Below are 23,029 nucleotides of genomic sequence, written 5' to 3'. Positions count from 1 at the left end.
ATCTTTATTATAATTGAAGATAAGAATCATTATGATAGTTGTTAAGTATATGGTACATAATGATTATTGCTTATTGCTACAGTTCACTGCTTAGCAATAAGTAGATTCAAGTATATATTAGTCTATTTATCATTCCCATCTAATATGTTATTACCCCAGTTATATGCAGTTATAGCCGGCTCTACCTAATGTGCAATATGTGCATTTGTACGGGACAGTAAGTTGCTAGGGACGGCAGCATCTGTTGTAACTATATTATTTAAAATAAATATTTCTTGTCGGAAACAGACTTCATGATGATGGTAGCTAAATTTATTAAATTGTTCTCTATTCGAATACCACATTCATAAATGTAGACTGAAAATAAAATCCGTGCTAAGTGCCAAGAACGAAAAAAGTTCAGTTTAATGTCAAAATGTGGGCTATGTGCCTAACACTGCTCCGTGAACAACGGGCTATCTAGTATTCACTGTGGAAGTAGTTCAAATAATCGTCAGAAAAATGCGCGTGGGCCTATGTGCCAATAGTTCTGAAATAAAATCTGGGCTTCTTACTCGATATTTTGATTTTGACACTTAGTACCGATTTTATAGTCAGTCCACAAATCATGTTTAAATCGTATTAGTTTAAGGTCACATGGACAGTGCTAAAGTAAATGGTCAAACAAATCCCAGTATCAATTGTTTGATTGTTATCAAATACAAGAACTCAATTATCGAACAGGAGGGAACCTGTTCCATTTAATTAGTTACCACAGTTTTGATTCGAAAACTAGCCTTGTCCTTGTCACAAACAAGCTCCTTATCATTGCAGATAGAAACGAGGTTTTCTTATTTTTTTTTTAAACAGATTTAGAAGGAAAATCGAGAAATAAAGGTAAAAGAGCTAGTTGCACTGAAATTGCAAACTGATATATTGAGATTGAAGCTTGATATTGAATTCTATAGAAACGATTACCATCTTTCCTCTGCAGGTATGTTTGGTTTATCTTTTACTAAAAAGCAGATTATTATTTAAAGAAGAAAACAGACACAACGAGATTGTATTTGTAGCGTTTAGGCCTTTCTGAGTGCGAGTGCTATTTCCCTCATTTTTCTCGTTCATGATGGGATAGCATGCTTAAAATCGTGGCTTTTAAAATTTGTTCTTTCTGGAAAAGGGGGCGGCAAATGATGCAATTGCACGGAGCGGCAAATTGCCTAGGACCGGCCCTGGTTACATGAGATGTAACAAAACAATGATAAGATTCTTTACCAAGCACAACAATTATGAGTTTCTTTGGCAATGAATCTAAAATGTGTACGTAAAATAGGGATTGTTGGCGTATGAGATAGATTGATACTATGATTTTATTTCGCTTAATTTGAATCTTATAAACAAGAGGGATACAAATATGTGTTGGTGCGAAGACGATATTGGGAGATTGAACCATATAATTTTCATCTCAACACGAAAATTTAACAAAAAGTGATCGCTTTTATGTTTAAAAAAAATAAATAAGATGGCCAAATATTAAGAAATATGCATTATCGACAACAAAGATGTGTCAATAAAGCATGATCTAAGAAAAAAAAACTCTATAATATAAACCAACTTATATAGCTTCAATAATAAATAAAAATAATAACTTTAAACTCCATCAGATTCTAAAAGTAAAGAAGAAACTTTTCAACATTAACTTCTAAGGCTTCAATTAAAAGATATTGGCGATATGGATGAATGATCTAGCAGAGGCGGCCTTAGTAGTATGCGGGGTCCCGGGCGGGGGTTCGGTAGGCGAAGCCCCCCCGAAGCCAGGAAACATAGGTGAGATTTTTGAGGGGGTAAGGGGTTCTTATGGCATGGGGGTCGATATAACTTACGACATTAATGATTCGGAAACATTTTACATGCATGCAAGATCAACAAACTAGAACACATAATAAAACTATCACTAACTTACGAAGCAGCTGCTTTCACGGTCACAGACGGAAGTCCACTTTTCTGGCTTTTCGCTGTGCAAAATCGTTGATAAGGTCCTCGTAGTCCATTGTTGAGGCAACTTCCTTTTTGATGGACAAAATAGCTAAACCGCACAATCTGCTTTGCGACATTGTTGATCGTAGATAGTTTTTGATAAGTTTCAACTTCGAAAAGCTTCTTTCCGCGCTGGAAACTGTCACAGGAACTGTCAACATAATTCTGTATGCAATAACGATGTTGGGAAATGAATCTCGAATGGGCAAAACGTACTGAAGACACTCTTGGGCGGCATTGATGTTATCAGGAAGCATTTCTCGAAAAATCTTCAATTCTGCGCACAAATCAATTCCGTCCAAATCGCGTGAATCTTCTGCGCGTAACATGTTGTCCAAATTCATGCAGCACTTTAACAAATAATCGTCGTTCAATGACCGCAAACCCTTCAAGTTGTATAGAAATCCAAAGATTGAAGCATACTCTTCCAGTTGTTCGAATCTTTTTTCCATTGAGGTAAGTGCTTGATCCACTATCCATAAGAAATATCCTGTTCTGAAGGACTCCTCCGGCGAAGATGTTTCTTCGTCGTTACCCTCATGATCGAATTGTTTTTTCTTGCATCTGACTCTTCGTTCCTTGAATATCTGAGCTACGTTCATTTCGGACGCAATTTCCTTTGTTGCGATCATAGCATCGGAGAACCCGGTTTCCCGTTACTTTCTCAAAAAAGTAACAAGGCCTTTGATTTGCTGTATTGCCACATCGAGCTGCATGTCAGCTGATTGCAAAGTTTGCTGACAGCATTCACAGCAAATAAAATGTCATACCATATGATTAAGCTCAGAATAAACTAAAAGCTTTCGAGCTCATAATTTGCAAGACATTCGGCTTCACTTTTTACTAGCGGATCATTGGCGGTATCTGCGACAGTCAACAGTCCCTCCCTGACTTCTTTCGTCTGATAACGCAGCGCTTTCACACTTTCCAGGCGACACTCCCACCGCGTTTCTGAAAGTGATTTTGTAGTCATGAAAGGCACGGTTTCTTCCAAAATTTTCCACCTTTCAGCCGAGGCAGCAAAGCATTTATATATTCTCTGTATGACACCAAAAACCGTCACTGCTTGGGAGTTGCATTTAGCCATCTCTCCTAAAACAAGGTTCAAATTATGGCAGCCACACGGAGTGTAAAATGCTCGACTGTTCATGCGAAGAACGTGCGCTTGAACTCCTTGGTGTTTTCCCTTCATGTTCGCACCATTGTCGTTCCCCTGGCCACGACAATCGGCGATGTCCAGACCGAGGTTCGCCAGTGCGGCAAGAAGAGCTTCAGACAAACCCTTTCCTGTTGCGTTGTTCATATCCAGAAATTCGATGAAGTGCTCCACCACCTTCACTTCCGGATCTGATACGTCCACAAAACGCAATATTAGGGACATCTGCTCTTTGTGGCCAACATCAGGCGTGCATTCAAGGATGACGGCAAAATATTTAGCAAGTTTCACTTTATCAATAATTTTCCCCTTTACTTCTGACGCCATCAGGTCGATAAGCTCGTTTTGGATCCTATGCCCAAGGTAATGGTCGTGAGCCTCGTCGTTCTTAATTCGGCGGAGATGTTCTTGCATGGTTGGATCGAATTTGGCCAACATCTCAACTAAGCCTAAAAACTGATCATTGTTCGGCGCATAAAGTTTCTCCGTTTTCCCACGAAATGCGCTGTTGTTTTCGGCAAGGTACTATACAATCGCTAGAATTCTTGTTAACACTGCGCGCCAATGCAGCTTTCCTTTTCTAATTAGTTCTAGCATCATGTTATCTATTGCGCTACCATTGGACATTCTCCGAGCTGATTCCAACCACGCTGTCATGCACTTAACGTGATTTACAGAAACTTCGTGGTGCTGAAGTTTATCGCCAAGATGCTTCTAGTCGCAGCAGCCTTCGTTTGCTAACTGGCCTCTAGTAGCTGTCGTGCTAAACAACTTACAGGGAAAGCAAACTACTCTGTCTCTGATCTTCGAATAACTTAGCCATCGCCTATCCACTGTTTCTCCGTTCGGCATCCTCCGTGTAAATAAATTGTTCGAAAAATGTCTGTTACCTTCGTCCTTTGGGTAATCACAGTCACTTAGCCTGATTGGACCCCTCTCCACTAACATGTCATGCACTTCACTGTTAATATGTTTCCAATTACCTGGATCGTATATGTCATCGAACAGTGTGCTCGTCGTTTGAAGAGTGTCAGAAGTATGCAGAGGAATGGTCGCGCTTTCACAGAAGAGGTCACTTTCTGGGTCAATTGCAACAACGTTGTCCCCAGAGAATTGCACCAAGTTTTCATTGTTGCTTGTGGGACAACAGGGCGTAGAAACTGTTTTGTTGCCGGCTAGTTTGTTATCTTCGTCGGACGCAAAACTTGGTATCACAACCTGGTCTGTCGCATCACACCGGTCGCTCACAGTCACAGACAAATCGTCATCCGTGTTCTCAAGCTTTTGGTGTTGATCTGCTGATTTTACCGCTACAACAAACTTGTCCAAAGATCCCTTTTGCTTCTGAATGAAATCTTCTTTATATTTCCGTTTCTTGGCTTTCGCAGCCCCACTTTCGTATTTACGGAATTTGTCTCTGTCTCTGCCACTCATGATGATCACTTATTCTTTGCCCAATAAACGAATAATCGGAAGACACTCACGCACTAATCATAATATTACGTATCCACATCTCACTACGACTGCGCGGTCCGAATTCCGAAGCCAAACTGAGGTGCTACACAAGGCGTGCAATAGGAGCTATTTCTTGGAAGCGATGACTCAGAGGTGTCCGTAGCAACAGGACCACTCTTCTGACCCAAAAGCAAGAAACAACATGACTTCTCACTCTATTTCGACAACAAAGAAAAGTTGAGATAAGACCATTTAGAGTCACGTGCATGGTATTAGCGTCGCCTTGTTTGCTGAACCATTGTTAATCCGAAACTCAAGGGCGTAATTATTACGGTACTTTAAAACCAAAAATATCATGCTAAACGCTTTCATAGTAATGGTGTAGATTTCGGGAATTTAAGGCTTCTAAAAGTAAAATATTGAGTAAGAAGTTCTGGTTTATGAAAACTGGTTTCCGAAGAAATCCACCACACTGTATTATTGGCCAACTCTAAGCTACTGTACATTAGAATGTTGCAGAGGCCCCGCATATTTGAGCTGACTGTGACAAGACAATATCCTATCGCGGGGCCTGGGGCGGATGCCCCAGTCGCCACCCCCAAAGGCCGCCTCTGGATCTAGCCTACGCCAAGGAAGAAGAAACCTCGAGAGAGCTCAAAATGAACGAACAAACGATTTTATTTCTTCACATTGGGTGACAAAAGCGCTCTGGTGCAATCGAATGACGTCCTAAAAAAGTGAACGTAACTGTCTAGAAAACTCCGCGTATTCGGAGCTCCAAAACGGAACGGTAAGGAAGAAAGGGTTTGCCTTTAGTAAGAAAATTTTACATTGTATTATTCTTTTCTGTAACTTCATACCTGTAGATTTCTTTTGGAAATCATACAGAGTTAGCCTAAATGATTCGTTAGGTTCAGTCAAGGCCTCTGGGCCGAGCTCTACTATACGTCCATGTGCATTTACACGTGGCGTCAACTTTCGAGGAGCAGCAAAACCTGTCATAACTATATTATTCAAAATAAATATTTCTTGTTGGAAACAAACTTAATAATGATGGTAGTTAAATTTACTAACCTGACCTATTTGAATACTACATTCATATATCATGTTTGGGTCGCATTGTTTTGAGGTCACATGGACAGTGCTAAAGCAAATGGTCAGACAAATTCCAACATGAATTGCTTGGTTGTTATCAAATACAAGAACAAATTCTCGAACAATAGCAAACACCTGTTATATGATATTTAGTTAGTTATCACAGTTTTGATATGAAAACTAGTTTTGCCTTTATCACAAATAATTTCCATATCATTGAAGGTGGAAACGTTATTTTTTAAAAAAAAATAAACAAAAGTAGAAGAAAAATCAAGAAATAAAGATAAAAGAGCTAGTTATACTGGAATTGCAAATTGATATATTGAGATTGAAGCTCGATATTGAGTTACATAAAAAGGATTACCATCTTTTCTCTGCAGGTGTCTTTGCAAAGACACAATGAGATTGTTTTTGCAGTGTTTAGGCCTTTCTGAGTGTGAGTGCACTTTCCCTTCCCTTCGTTGTTCATGATGGAGTAGCTTACTTAAAATCGTGTATTTTAAGATTTGTTCTTTCTGGAGAAAGGGGGTGGCAAAATGATGCCATTGCAAGGGGCAGCAAATTGCCTAGGGCCGGCCCTGCAAGGGAACCCACGTCGCCAGATCTCACGCCATGTGATTTCTTTCTGTGAAGTTATGTTAAGGCTGCAGACTACTAAATATTTTTGAAAACTAATATTTTTTCTTTTGCCCGTTTTTCGTAAGTGGAAAGAGGTAATAAAATGTAACTTACCACAATAATAGATAATATTATTCTACACCCGAAAATACGAATCGGAAGAATTTTCAGTGTTGCCATCCATAGAAATTACAGCGTGACCAGAATTTGAATTACTCAAAAATCTAGGTAAAGGCAGCGACTAGAAAAATGAACTCAACGGTAATTGATGATTTATCATGCTGTCTACGTTCCTTGTTTACTACTTTTTAAATAATATTTCTATTTATTTTATAAACCTTACATAAATTATTACAAAATAAGTAAGTTATTGCAAAATAAATGGAAGCATTATTTAAAAAGTAGTAAACAAGAAACATAGACAGAATGGTAAGCCATCAATTACCGTTGAGTTCATTTTTCTAGTCGCTGCCTTTACCTAGATTTTTGATTAATTCAAATTCTGGTCACACTGTAATTTCTATGGATAGCAACACTGAAAATTCTTCCAATTCATATTTTCGGATGTAGAATAACATTGTCTATTATTGTGGTAACTTACATTTTATTACCTCTTTCCACTTACGAAAAACGGGTAAAAGAAAATTATTAAGCTTTTCAAAAATATTTAGTAGTCTGCCCCCTTAAGGACAAAGTTTATGTACCCCCAATGTCAACAACGCTGCATGAACTAACAGGACTTCTGCTGTGACGGACATAAACGAAAAGATATTAGTGATCTATGAAAGAACTGGATTACGGTTTGGATATGTACCAGGTGACAAAGGGCGCACAAATTGAACATTTGTAGAATATAGCAGAAACTTGGTGAGTGTACGTATCTTTTCATGCATAACCCGTCTTTCTACGTCGTATACTTGTAAATAAAAAGTGTTTGAAACCCGATGAATTATTTAGGCTAACCCTGTATATTGGGAAAAAAAATAATTTAAGTAACATCTTTCAGTTTAACATCCCACGATTATGTCCTTTAAGGCTAAGGAAGACGGATGATTAAGGCAAGTAAATGATGATGAAAGAATTGATGGAATGAGAAGGTAGGAGGAAACGGGAGTACCCTGAGAAAACCCACGGACACGATGCTGTCCACCACAAACTTATTTGGATGGGGATCGAATCAGGGACCTCAGGGGTCTTTACCTCTGGAGCGCTCTGCCACTGAGCAACTGTGTCTCCACAGAGAATAATGAGAATTAATATTTAAGCGTGCTTGTAAAGTCACTGTCAATATATAAAAGTGAAATTGATATTGTACGCTTTTTGTCACGACAAACGACTGTACTATTAGAAACCTCAAACGTGAATTTTTGAACATAACATTTGGATCGAAATGGAGTTTTGTAATTTAACTTTAAGTGAAATACATTTCCTAAGGAGAGATTTTTTGGGTCAAGGATGTGGCATCTCACAAACCCTTTAAGCTAGAGAGATGAAACTTGGTATATAAACTTGTCATTAAAATTAAGCTTCAGTGTTTTCGAAAATTCCTCTTCTAAACGATAAAAAGGGGAATTTCTACAATATTCTACGAGGGCTGGAAAGAAGCAACACTGTTTTATCCGCACGCAAAGACTTTTATTTCAGCTCCTGTTAGCAACACATGTAGAGGGTAGGTGGAGCTATACAACTCGGATGGTGGCGCTAGTGTAGCTGCTAGTAGTGGAGTGTGTTGAATGTAGGTTGTCAAATCACACCGCTCTAAAAGGGCTGTTTTCCCAGGTAGAACAACGTGTATGGATAAAGATCGAAGTGGCTCGTGGAAAAAAAGCCAGGGAAATTCACTCAGGACTACGTGAAGCATGCGGTGATGACGCATTGCCGCATCGGACTATGGCACGTTGGGTTTCAGCGTTTAGTGCAGGACTTGATAGTGTGCAACAGGAACCAGGTGGGGGTCGACAATCGAGTCATTGAATTGGTTCAATTTTTGCTGTATATGGACAGGAGGTGGACTGCCAGCAAATTGGCTAACGAGGTAGGAACATCCCACTACAGTGTTGAATGTGTTGTACAATGTCCTTGGTTGTCCAAAAATTGCAACCCGGCGGGCACCGCGCCTCTTTACAGACGTTCAAAATTGACACAGATACGCCCTCGCTAGTGATAATTTGGCACGTTACAGGCGGGAAGGTCGCGTGTTTCTGGACTGGATAATCGTACTTGACGAAACATGGCCGCGCCTCTTATGAACCAGAACTTAAGCGTCAATCAAATGATGGCGCCACTCATCATTATCCCGACCCAGGAAGCTGCGTTAGGAACCGAGGAATGTAATGATGATATTGATAGTGGTATACGATGTACGTGGTGTCATATTATGCAGTTCCTCCGAACCAGACTGTAAATGAGGGTACTACAATATATTTCTGGAACATCATCTTCGTCCTGCACTACGCAGGAAATGGTGTATACTTTGTGGTGGGCAAACACCGTGCTCGTGGGTTTTCTCGGGGTTCTTCCGTTTCCTCCCACCTTCTTCATTCTACCATTTCATCATTTCTCATCTTCACCTTCTCCTTTAGCCTAACCGACATAACCGTGGGACGTAAAACTTAAAGATTTCATTTTTTTACTGTTGCTGTGAGGAATGTCTGCACGTGGGGGGTGGGATATTCTAGAGCACCGACCCTATTCACCGGACATGAGTCCATGTGACTTTCATCTGTTCCCTAAGATGAAAGAACCACTACGAGGGATGCGTTTCCGCACCAGAGATGCCATAGTTCGAGCTATGGGGCGCTCTCTTGAAGACATCCACAAAGAGGGCACCGCTGCTGGTGTCCCGCGACTTCCCTATATCTGGCAACGGGTGCATCATGCTACAGAGGATTACGTTGAGATCCTGTAGAAGTCTCATGATTGTACAATACATGGTTCACGGTTTGCATTTCTATGTAGCCACTTATTCCTTTTCAGCCCCCGTAACTTCCTATTTTAAATTTATAAAAATTTTGCTTAACGATTTGCATGAATTGGATAAATCCATCGGTTTGGATTGTAAGAAAACGACTAGACTCATTCTTGTTATAAAATGTTATTATTGACAATTGTGTTGAGGGTTTACATAGCTTCAGTGAAATCAAACTTGCTTCAACAAGTATCTTAAAAACAGGAGAAGTTTGTACTTACCTTTCAAATATTTTCAATAAATCTTATTTTTCCAGTGGGAAGAACGGACATTTCGCTAATCCACTGTAACCAACAGTGCAGCCCACTTTTAACAAATTTCAAGGGATTAACACAATGAGTTCTTTATATCCGAACTTCGTTATAAACAAACTCACAGAATTATGGAAAAAATAAAGGATTAGATAACAAGAAAATATGTTTAGAAAAGAATATACAACAGTATAGCATTACATCTAAAGATAATTTTATTAATTGGGTTGTTATCTAGTCTATCGTACATATTGCAGTTCTTCCTACCTGTTCAAGCACGCATGAAGAAGTCTGTAATTTTCTTCTGCACCATGCCTGCTGTCGCTGTTCGTAGCACCGCCGCTACCACTTCTTCAAATGCCGAAATACATTGTTCGGCACCGTGTTGCTGTGTTCGAAAAGATAGCGCTGCAAATTTTCCAAACTTTGGATCGCTTCTTTAGAACTCACGGATTCTTTTACATTTTCTACTTCTCCCTCATCATCAGAACTTGCTTCATCTTCCTTAGTAGACTCCCTCACTCTTTCCACTATTAAGCTATCAACATCGGGATCCTCAGTTACTAGCGACGTACTCAACAAATGTAATTCCCTGTGTTGCTGCTTCCTGAAATTCGCTCCAAGTTTCAGAATCAACAGCCTCTTCCACCGCATTTGTAGCAATGACATGAGATTCATTACGAAGCAGATTTAAGTTGGCGCCAACAATAGACTGGAATAGTGATGTCATTTCCTTCTCATTACCATAGTGATACTCATGTTTTTTTCTATACAAACGCGTGAAGCTAATGGAACTAAAGAGCTTATTTCTAAAAGCTCCACATCCCTAAGTAATAAGGTAGAAATCGAATAGTTAATGTAAGCACAATTATCATGTAATCGACCATAAGAAGTAATTATACGCAATATGTACTTCCTAACGTGTAGATTGGCAAACTGTCGGCACAGAGAAAGCTGTAAAAATATATGATTTTTAAAAAAGGAAAAAAGTCTTTTAGAATAATGTTAATTCTATTGGGGCATTTACACTCCTAATGTCTACTGTTTATAATGGGAGTGCACAATATTATTTCTAAGTATAATTACAAAAGAAAGAAAAGGCTAGCCTTTAGAAATATTCAATCCAGACCATCAGTGGATATAGGTAACATCTTTTCTTATATTCTCTATCAACTTTTTTTAAAAAGCATTTAGAAAACGTACAATAATTACACATCCAATTATGAATGGTTCAGTATATATTTTAAACAACGTTAAACAATAATCCTCTTCAAATTTGCAATAGTATATCATACTCATATTACTGAATCGAAAATTTTCCGGAATTATTTAAAGTTAATATCTGATTATGAACAGGGTGAGTACACTTTAAGGTTTAATTTAACCTGAAAATATAGAAATTCTCATAATATACATCAGAGGGGAAATTTCACAAGACATGTGAACTCGCTAATTTCAGTGTCAATGCTTGTCATGCACGTTAATTATTTAACATATTTCTCTCTAATTACCTATCTGATCTATCCTTTTTTTTTTTTTAGTTTCAATCATTAGAAATATTTAAAAAGAAACGTAAGTATTTGTTCCACTCTAATGTTTGCAGTTCCGAAATATTTCATCACTGTTTTCGTTTTGCACATAGGTTCTTTAGATATTTAGTCTGCTTGTTGTTTAGAAAATAAAATGGCAATCACCATGGGAACGAGTAGGATGTGACGTCACACTATTTCAGTCTATTTGTGACGACCTGTGGCTTCAACGTATGCCATGTCGCTGCAAGCATTTGAATTGCCACATGCAGGGAGATGCTAGCTTCTCTCTCAAGTAGAATGTTAATTAACATCTTTTCAAGCAATCTCTTGCGGTAATTTCATTTGTGATGCTTTGGTCCAAAGGCTGCAGCTTTGAAGTCCAAGAAGAAGGAAGGAAAAGAAGGGTTGTAGCCTTCAGAGTTACAACCGTATTGTGTGTGGTGCAATTGTCCAAAAGCAACATTACGTTTCTTCCCGTGGTTTCCATCTTCTTAACAAAGTCCAGAGACCACTCGCGAAAGATTTCCTTCGTCATCCACGCTTTCTTGTTTACATAATACTTAACAGGAAGATAATTAACTCTCTTAAAATAGCATTGATTTTTACATTTTCCCACCACAAGTAACTTTTGCAAGTCTGACACGTCACTGTTGCAGTACGACAACACAATAATGTGAACTTTACTGTTTATTCCGCCTTCACATTTGTGTTCTCTAACAGAAAAAGTCTTTTGCGGCAAAAGCTGATGAAAAAGCTCCGTTATTATAAATGTCACAGATTTTCTTCATGTTTAATTCTTCTGTGGTGATTCTCCGAATAAATTTCCTGTTCAAGTTCAATTGGTTCAGCCAGAGCATCGGTCATTGTTTACCATCTCACATACCCAGTTGATATTTCTGTCAGTAACTGATGATCGTGGTCTGTCTGGAAGGCCTTGAACATTTTTCCTCCCTTCAGAGAAACGTTTACATCACTGAAAGATTCAAACTATGGACATACAAATGTCATCGCACGCTCCGATCAACATTCGGAATGTTTTAGTTGCAACTTTTTAACTTTCACACACACACACAGTTAATTAACTTTATGCAAAAATTTCTTTGCAGAATCGAGACTCATTACTCAACACGATCTTATCATTCATGAAAATTCCATGCTACCCGAGTGCAACACCATTCCATACGCTGTTATTTATACACTGATGTTATTGGAAAACTACGCAGGGAACAAAAGGTGTTCTACAGAGTCCATTATTTTGTTTGGATGGCAGGCGTGACAGAGGTACGTAATGCTTTACAGACAATGCGACGATTCTCCCGTGTTGTAATCTGTCGTTGTCGATTGGAACCTTCACGTTATGCGTTGTTGCGTATCCCTAGCTCCAACATTGGGCCACAGTGACAATAAAATATTCCACATGTGTTTCAATTGCACGAAACGCCCTGTTGGCCTAGTGGAACCTCACGATGCGGCCCCTTTCGAATGCTGTCAAATGCTGGTAAAGCTGTCTAATGTGGCGACGAGGTGTCATATGTTTCTTGAACTTTCTGCATTGCAGTGGCGGCTGGTACTATATGTTGCATGGTTGTGCAACCGGATATTTTTTTTAATACTAAAAATATTTTTAAGTGTTAAAGTAGTGTATCAGTAAAAAATAAACCTTTGCTCTTGAGCGCAAAACAGTATTGATGCATTTCTGAAAAAAGTCAATTAAAAAACGGAAAGAAAGAGAGAGATTTACCTTTCCAGTGGCAGCGAACGTTGCCACTGGAAGCAGTAACATTGAGCATATGGCAGCGAGCTCCTACCTCTTAACATGGGGAAGTGGATTTATTCTTGCAACGCTCCTATCTTCCCGTATTGGTCCCTTGCGGTTGCAATTTCTGCCGCAACTGGTCAGCTTCTGTAATAGTTACGACTTCCTCCGCTTAGCAGCGCTTGACTCAATTGATAGGGTGAGGAAGATACAGATGCGTGGAAGAAAGAAGTTATTCACAAAACATAAACTTGCAAAGAACAAATATAAGTCTGGTGGTAGCAGGGACGGATCCAGGCTGAAAGTTTGGGGGGCGGTCGTTCAAAGTCAATAGATTTTATTTAACATTTATAATACAAAGGTGAACATTCTTGGGATAAGATTTATTTAAAAAAAAATCCTATTCTGGGGGGGGGGAGTTCAATCGAGTCTTCAAGAAGAAAATGTCTTACTACTGGTCTAATTCCTAGCTCTGTGTCTTTCGTGCACATGATTCCGTGTTCGATTTCCGGCGGAGAGCATAAATTAATATCAAATCATTCACTTCCAATACTCATCTGTCTTCTTTAGCCTAATTTGCTGGAATGTTAAACTATTTTTTTTTTTTCATTTTCAAAGGAAAACATCTTAGATTTCATGCTTCTTTACAGACAAAAAAATACGTGGTTCCTGAAAATGGACTTTTTGTTCCGTATATTTATACAAAGAAATGCTAACAAAATGCATATTGTCGGAGGAGAGAGGTGTTTCTGGACCCTAAAGAAAATAAAGCGGAAAATATTTGCGGTAGCGATGCTTTCTATTCAGAGAAACTTGGCGAGCAGCATTTCAGATTTCAATAAGGTCATAGAAAAATTTGAAGCCCGAAAGATCGAAGAAAGACCTTCCATTCTTAAATAATGCATAGTTTATATAATTAAATAATTTTGTTTAACTGCGTGCATGCAATTTTCTTGCTTTTTTCTGCTTTTCGGATTAACGCCATCATTCATCGCTTACAGCACACACTATATATTCGATTTATCTTCTGTTCAATAACATGAGTGTAGAGGTTTTGTATATAAATAGTGTATAAACATACATTGATAGTGGTTGTTTGAAAAAAAGGAAATAGCTTATATATTAAATTAATATTAGAGAAATAATTTAATCAATAATATACAAATAGAGCTTAAAAGACTTTCCCTTTCATATTTCCTGAATATTTCTTGGATAAGACTCAAGAATGCTGGGGGAGGGGAACACTTGCGCGTACCTACATACCTTTGATATTACAACATTGCAACCGGTGCTTGTACAGACTACGAGCCGCTACTGCTGCATTGTGCTCACTCTGTCACCCTTCACAACTGATTAATACGACCAGGGCTGAATTTCTTACTGCTGACCTCCGATCATCTGCATATCCTCCATAGCGCTACACAAATACTGAATTACAGTTGACTTAGAAGATTTCTTGTCTTTTCTTTCTTTCTTTCTTTTCTTTTTTTTAAAGTTATTGCTGGTGGTAAGGCAGTGTTGGGTAAGTTACTTGTAAAAATGCAACGCGTTACAAGTTACTTTACTTTCTCTTAAAATGTAACGCGTTAGTAACGCGTTACTTGCCTCCAGAAAGTAACTGTTACTTTACTTCGAAAGTAACGCGTTACTAACTCGTTACTTTTAGGTCCGAAACTTTAAAAATGTGTAAAAAATTATGACTTCAATTTTGCGTACTACTATTACTACAGCTATTCTTCTTCTTCTTCTTCTTCATCATCTTCTTCTTCTTCTTCTTCTTCTTCTTCTTCTTCTTATTATTATTATTATTATTATTATTATTATTATTATTATTATTATTATTATTATTATTATTATTATTATTGCACGTTCTGAATCGCTTTATGTAAATGCAAGGACAAATTTTCACTTGATATATGAACATTTTCATATAATGTAACATTGATAAAATGCCATACTGCGTTACTCGTAGGGATGGACACGAGCGAGTTCGAGCGAGTTTTCTTTGACACTCGATTCAACTAGAACAGACATATTTGAGCTCAACCCGAGAACTCGACTCGAAAAATTTCCTACAACTCGACTCGAATTGGGGTCGAGTTCCGAGTCGACTCGAGCCAAATTCGGTGTGTAGTTTCGAGTACATTCTTCAAATATATTACATAGACAGTATAGTTATTATCAATGAAACTACTACTACTACAACTTAATTATTATTATTATTATTATTATTATTATTATTATTATTATTATTATTATTATTAATTATAACAAAAGAAAGATAGGCCGCTTGTATTTGAATACTAAAAACTAGTTGATTGCCAACCTAGGTAGTCGTGAAGTCTACACTGAGAAAAAAAGTACAAGGATTTCCGTGTGGATACATCGTATTTACGCGGGTGGGCTTCTTAAGTAATGTAATTTCATGTATAAAAGTACAGCAGGTGGGAACACCATGCCAAGTCTGGAGTTCGGCGTCGAACTAGACTCGCTGTGATTGGATAATTTTATTCACATGATTGATTTCGTGTTAAAAACCATTACTCTCATAAGGTAGGGGTTCACAGATTTAGAAAGAAAAATGAAATGAAATCTTTAAGTTTTACGTCCCACGGTTATGCCGGTTAGGCTAAAGGAGACGGTGAGGATGAGAGATGAGTGAAATGGTGGAATGAAGAAAGTGGGAGGAAACGGGAGAACCCCGAGAAAACCCACGAGCACGGTGTTTGTCCACCACAAAGTCCACACGGCGCGAGCTGGGATCGAACCAGGGACCCCAAACACCGGAGGTGAACGCTCTACCACTGAGCCACCGCGCCCCCACAGATTTAGAAAGAACGAAGAGGGGACACTCGTAGGAAGGTGTTAACAACATTATATACCTAAGTTACCACCGTAGGAATGGGTATGGCGTTAATTCTAGATTTGAAATGGTGGTCCAACAATACAAAATTTTCGCTGGAAGGTGGTGTTGATCGTACTACTGATGAAACAACATTACTTAATGTGGGACGCGCGTAACCTGGTAAAAACAGCATTTACATGCCGACTGGATTATGCATTTTTCTCCGTGTAGGAGTCAAGGACATTGTTCACGAGCTTCTGAATTTGGGTTTAGGGTCTAGGTTGAGTATTCGGGCTCGAGCCAAACACTGTTAAAAGTTATAGGGCACTGGCCAAATATCTTCAAAACTGCTCGGCCCGGGTTTAGAATTGTCAACTACTCGAGAAGCTCGGCTCACAGCTCATTCACTATCGATCAGAACCGAGAAGTGAGCCGAGCCAACAGCTCACCCAACCGACTCGACTAGAGCCCTCGGCTCAGTTGAGCCGAAACGAGCAAATGGCTCATCCCTACCAAGCCAGCTCGAGCCGATGGTTCACCCCAAGTGAGCCGGCTCGAGCCATCTTCTCAGTTGAGCCGAGCCGAGCTGAGCTTGTTATAAAAAAATCTATTGTGGTCTCGTTATCGAGACGAGACGAGATCCGAGCAGTGTCCCCTCTCGTGAGCAACACTAAAAGTATTCTATGGCTTTCATTTTCCAGTGCAATCAGGCCATGATTTCAAGACGACTTAAAACGAACTAGCCATTTATCAAACTTGACACTCGACGCGAAAAACTGAATCGGCTCGGAACTTGACTTGAGGATATTACCCTTGACTTGACTCGAAACTCGACTTGAATTCGAGTCGAGTCGAGTTTTGTTTGACTCCCTATGCGTTAGAAAAAATGGTTGCTTATTATTTATTATTCTGCTAAACTAATTATATAATAATAACAATGTTGTTATGTAAAATTAAAAATAAAGAATATAGAGAAACATTACACTACTCTATAGATAATCAACGGGACTCTAGGATAAGCAAACTGATCTGGAAGAACTCCAATATTACATACCATCAGCAAACTATTTTCTAGTAATAAGTAGGCCTGCTCATCAAAACACAGTTTATTCATATTAACCCCATACTGTAAATCGTTAATTATAGCACCCTAGTTGTTGATAAATATTTTCCGCTGGGGCACTTCACACGCTTTACTTTTAAATTCTGGTCATCATCATCCTCACCTTTTAAGAAAAAAGTATTCTTTCAAATGTTCGAACGGTAAAATATTTTAGTTCTGCATCTTTATAAAAACAACACCAATCAAAGTAAAATAGACTGCCGGTATCATTGCATTCCTAGTTCACTCACTGAATGTATTGATTTGGAGCTGTCATAATATACGACAAAATCTTCCAGGTGCTTGCAATCAGTACACGTGATTTCCCTGAGGCTGTCCTCATCTTCCAAAAACAGCAAGTGGCACTACGAACTTATCTGTTTCTCTCTCTGTGTGTGACTGTCGGTCACTGACATACGTAGATCATGCTCAAATGTTTCATTCTGAGAAACTCACTTTCATGAAAGAAACATTTGTTTTCGAAAAAAAATATATATATATTGTAGTTACTCATCCGAAATGTAACGCGAAAAAAGTAACGCAAACTAGGTACGTTACTTAAAAATTTGTAACGCGTTACCGTTACAGTTACTTTGGAAAAAATGTAACGCGTTACTAGGAAACGTTACTTAAAAAGTAACGCGTTACAAGTAACGCGTTACTTGCGTTACGTTACTTCCCAACACTGTGGTAAGGCAAGGCTCCAAAACGTTACAATTTCTCTTATTCCTAAATCGTTGAATTGGATTGGTTTAGAGCCATTTCTGAGTGCATTCGATAGCTAGATTGACCAGAGTGGAATTATACACGTTCATGACGTCCAACGTTGTTGATTTTCAACCACTGACATTGACCAATGAGCAACTTCTTGTTTTAACATCAATACTGTTATTTATAATATATTTGATTTCTTCCGTGTTGAAAAATAGGCCTATAATTGGATAACCACTTCGCTTTTCTATAAATGGAAGTTATAAAGTTCCTATCAGGAACTATGAATCATAAGAGGGGTACCGTACCTTCTTTATGCACTTTATTTAAACCAAAGATTAGTAGCAAAAATGGGGGATGAGTTTTCAGACTCTTAGCTAGTTTTTCATCTATCACCTACGATTCATCCAGTAAGTTATTGATTTTCTGTGGAGCTTCATTCAGTGAATTGGAACTAAAATGATGTAGTTGTTGTTAATTTTAGTTCTAAATTTTTGTCTAAATCAGTAAATGTAACTTCTTTATCTTATTTTATGATCAGCCAATCTTTTAAATTCTGAAATTCCAATTTTCTTAATTTTGGCTGATGTTGTTGATATCATTTTTCCGTTAGAAAATTTCGAGTAACCTGCCTACAGTCTATCGACATGCGAAATAGTGCAAGACAACATTAGAGGAAATAAACTGAATTACACGTGAGTTGCACAGCCTGCTGAGGAAGGTGTCAGGGAATACCGAAACAGTACAGTTAATAGTAAATTAAATATTAATAAAAGAGCCCATTTATTACTCAATTATTATTCTGAGATATGGTTTAATGTGACTTGCATTATTATTATTATTATTATTATTATTATTATTATTATTATTATTATTATTATTATTATTATTATTATTATTACTAACATAATTATTGCTTGGTTTATTGGAGTTGAAGTCTCTTTTCAACATCGAGGCTATATGGGATATTATTTACTGTTTAAAGTAGGATTCGAACCACCGCTCGGGTTTGTATCCGAAGCAGTTGAACACAGCAGTTATCACACCCACAATATATACGATTATTATTTGAGCATATGCTAGTCTTTGATCTGATTTCGATTCACTTTTCACTCCAGAAAATAAGTACGGTACCGTATTTTCGCGAATCTAAGACGTCCTCAAATGTAAGACACAACCCCAATTTTTAAACTAAAATTAAAAAAAAAAGTCCTAGAATGTAAGATGGACCCTTGGCGAAAATGAAAACCTACACTGCATTGATTTTAAAGAATGAAAAAAAAAATAATAATAAACATGGGAAAACAAGTAATGTTATGGGAAAATAAAGAAACATTGAACTTACTACTGAAATTTACGGTATAGTCATGTGCATCTGCTGGTACTTCTTTTTTATAATGTAATTACGGTACAACATTTACTTGCGTCAGTTTTATAGCAACCATTATCGGTATCATATTATACCAATATGTATATTATATTGGTATATTATACCAATACACACACACACACACACACATACAAACAAACAAACAAACAAACAAACTATAAATTATTCAGGAATTATTTAAACTTGTTTCTTTTTTTTTTGTTTTGCACTCACACTCGCAAAAACAACACTACCACGTTACTGTTCATCATTTGTTTCCTCATCGGCATCACTATCTTTCCCAATTTTTCCACTTTTGATGGCCAAATTCACATAAAATACACATTATTTACAGAATCGTGACTAACGGGATTAGCAATTTTTCGCAAAACTCCATCTAACCTAGCCTAAGTCTGCATAACTCAAATCTAAGACGCACCTTGATTTTGAAGGGGAAAAAAGTGCATTTTAGAACCGCGTAAATACGGTAATAAGGCAAGACACTAAAAACAACTTCTAAAAATTTAAAGGGTTTGTTGGTAAACACTGCCCTTTAACTGAGCTACTTTGCAGATTGTGTATATACCGAAATAAATAGCCATTTTGTTTCTATAATTTGAAGAAGGACCATTTACTTGAGAACACTTAGTTTTACAGATAAAATATTTTTGACCTCTAAGAAGGAAGCATTCATACTCCACACCTAATTCCTCCTACCATTTCATGTCACTATATTTTTATTAACAGTTTAACAGCATCATTTATCCTAAGACAAGTGATCATAGCTCCCGTAGCATGTGCAGTATCGGTTTCTAGTATAATCCAAACTAGCACTGAATACCACGAAATTATTGAAATTATGCCATCGTTCATTTTAATATTCACTGCATGTCACCAAGCAACTCAGAAATATGTTTTTCGGCTTATCATTCGTCTTCGAAACACATCAAATCAAGCTGAAGAATCCGTTCGACAATGTGTCTCTACTCTCATCTTAGCATCAATTCACTCATGAGCTCCTTCGTTTCTACGCGCCTTTGGCGTGGGAGACCTGGGAGCTCATGCGGTTCGGATTCCACGTTAATCAGTAGGTTCCGTCTCATATAGCCTTGCTGTTGAAAGGGACGTTAAACTCAAAATCATATCAAATCAAGTCGATTTGCCTCTGAAACATTGAGACTTGACATGGAGAAGTGGCAAGAGATGAAACTATGTGCCTACAATATCAGAATGGTTTAACAGGGTGCGGCCTGTCCCTTTATGAGACATCAAAAGACGAACGTAATCAATGATTAAGCAAATTCAACACATAAAATGAAATGTAATGTTTTGAATATGATTACTCACCTTCACAGTAGGTGCTGAAAATGTCCTCCGACCTGAAAGTATCCTCCGTATTTAGTAGATGTGCTCTGTTCCTGGCAGTATTTTGAACAAATTCTGTACGCCGCAATTTTTCAATCAAGTCCTGTATGGTGCTTTTTGCTGGCGCAGACAGTTCTGGAAATTTCTCGTGAAACAAATTCTTTGTTTTCGCAAAAGATCCAGTACGAATGAACGCATCAACAATGACAACACGTTCGGTTATTAAGTACGGCATTATCATACACTCATCCGACTTCACACAACGAGGCCTAATTCTCAACTTGTTTTGACCCACTTCACTGGCTGCGGCTGCAGCTGCTTTACAAGTGAACCTGCAGGTCAAGTGTCTTGATCCCGGATCGACACGACATTTCTTGGTAGGAAGCTGAAAATAATTTAATTGTCGCCAAAAATGCAATATACCATGATATTACGACGGGCCTTTTTTACGTACCGCACCCTGTATTATAAGAACAACAGCTCAATAAAAAATTAATTTTATTTTTATTTCTGAAAGGTAAGAGAAGTAATTCTCTTACTGAACTGAGCAAACTCTGTTCCATTTCTTAGTACGAGGGGTGGATTTACTAAATATCCAGTGTTTCTTTTCTCTTGTTGTAGTTTCTCAGTCCACTTTCAATTTTCGTACTGTATCTGGTGCTTCATTTAATATTAACTAAAAGCAAATGTTCCATTACACCAAGTGGAATTTAGTAACAGTTACAAAAGTACACATCTACCTCAAAACTCGATAGAGTTTTAGATTTGACACTTATAAAACAGCCAATATTATTACCTGTGTGGCGCGTCAAGGAGTATTATTTTAGGATTGTATTTCACAAATTCACTCTTCGCATATTCTTGTAGTCCTACTTTCCGGAGTACATCTTGAACCGATTGTTAATTCATGTTTTGGTTATTGTGTTACGAAAATAGGATATCTTCAGCTCTTAAGGTCAAACTCAGTAGATTAGTATGCCTTTTATACCTTTTCTGAAAATTGGAAAACTGAACACAGAACAATTTATGATGAGTATATAGTGTCCGTCATCATTTTTTGAAATAATAGTGTTTCTATAACTATAAACGTCGACTAAATGGATGTTTTGTCGAGTGTACTGACTCGAATGAAATATTGATGCAATAACAGTAGGAATAAGAGTTTATAGTTTGCTGTGATTCATCATGTAGTTCCATTACTTCTCTTAATTACCTAGTTTACATATTGCCTGACATACAGCCCGGTGGCCGGTGTAGGCACTGGCATCCTCAGTGATATGACTCTATTTTTTCTATTGCTGTTTCTCTCTTTCCTTTCTTTTACTTTCATGATCTTCAAGTCTTTTATATCATCGAACCAATTCAGTTTATGTCTTCCTCTTTTCTTCCTCCCTTTATATATATATATATTCTTTTGGGTATTGACGTGTCATTGCAGGCTACCCAGTCACTTAATTCGATGAATCTTTATACTGCTTCAATATCCTCTCTTTTTATTAATATATCAAACTCCTGATTGTATCTTATGCGCCAGATTCCATCTTGCCTTACAGATCCTTAGCACCTTCCTCTAGAATGTTCTCAAGCTCATTTCGTCTTTCCTCGTCAAAACTCATATCTCTGCCCCATAGGTCACCATAGGTCTCACGAGTCTTTTGTAAATCAGTACTTTGACTGTTTTAGAAACTAATTTATTTCTCCGGAGACAGACTTGCATAATAAGCTGTTTCCTACTTGTATTCTATACTGCATATATATGTATTACACTAGACTCCAGAGTGTCCGGCTTGTGGCCTAGTTTTCTTTTATTGAAATTAAATGAGGAAGACAAGGCGTTGCATTTGCAACATTGCAACGGCATTGGAAGCGAGCGTCTGCTACAATCTTCCTGCGTGTCGTGTGCAAAATACAAGTTGTGACCAAGGATGTTATAAAATAGAGGATCTGCCCAAACGTATCTTCATCATATGAATTCAATGAAGCCAAAAAACAACCAAGCATCGTCCGAGCCGGCACGTCTGATTGGCTACTCTCGTTTCCACCATGATTGTTGGCTCGAAACACTGCGATCTTAGTGGCGCGGAGTGGGTAGAGTAGGTGTGGCGAAGCTGTGACGTATGGCTTCACGATTTTGTTGTATGGGCAGATCCTCTATTTTATAACATCCTTGGTTGTGACAGGAAAAGTGCAGCGTTCTGCTCCTTGTTCGTTGTTTCGTCAGTGTGCAGTGTTGCCAGAGCTACTGATTTTGCAGGAGATCTCCTGCTTTTTCTACGTTCTACTGATCTACTGTGAAAGAAAATGAAAAGTGAACAATCTCCTGCTTTTTCATTACTTCGAGAAGATAAATAATTATTAATATTGAATTTTCATTTTTTCTTACATGAAAAGAGGAAAATTCTCTGTATCCATACACAAAGCTCTGTAGCGCAAATAGTTATAGAGTTTTGATGTATATAATATGAATACAAAGATACAACTGTACGTCATCTCCTATATGCATGATGGTTATCGATCTCTACGACTTACTGTAAGATTTACGAGTAAGTGTTGTTTAGATTGGGACTTGAGTTGGAAGCAGGGTAAAAGTGAGAGGTATGCTGGGGGGACGTCGTTACCCCACTTCCAAAAATATCTATAGCGTCCCCCACTTCCTAAAAAAATACAGTAAATAAACATAGGCAAGGAGGACGGCCTACGGCCTATCATGCGTCATCCTACTATTTCAGAACCACTTTTACCCCTGGTTGGAAGAGTAGCTTAGATCACTTCTCCACGATCGTCAGCTCT

At 38.0% G+C, this 23,029-nt stretch overlaps 1 protein-coding gene across 1 annotated transcript; it reads right to left on the bottom strand.

Annotated features, from left to right (window-relative positions):
- Positions 1 to 1,961: 1,961 nt before the first annotated feature.
- LOC145671694 (uncharacterized) lies at positions 1,962 to 2,648 on the bottom strand. Its single transcript, XM_081740894.1, has one exon. It carries the CDS (start codon positions 2,646 to 2,648, stop codon positions 1,962 to 1,964), a length of 687 nt encoding a protein of 228 aa, XP_081597020.1.
- Positions 2,649 to 23,029: the final 20,381 nt, after the last annotated feature.

The sequence above is a fragment of the Thermobia domestica genome, chromosome 15 (assembly GCF_964235325.1).
Source record: "Thermobia domestica chromosome 15, izTheDome1.hap1.1, whole genome shotgun sequence".
NCBI lineage: Eukaryota > Metazoa > Arthropoda > Insecta > Zygentoma > Lepismatidae > Thermobia > Thermobia domestica.
This window is presented reverse-complemented; position numbering and strand designations above follow the sequence as displayed.

Coding starts and splice junctions, on each gene's coding strand:
- LOC145671694 (XM_081740894.1), bottom strand. CDS start 2,648: ATGATCGCAACAAAGGAAATTGCGTCCGAAATGAACGTAGCTCAGATA.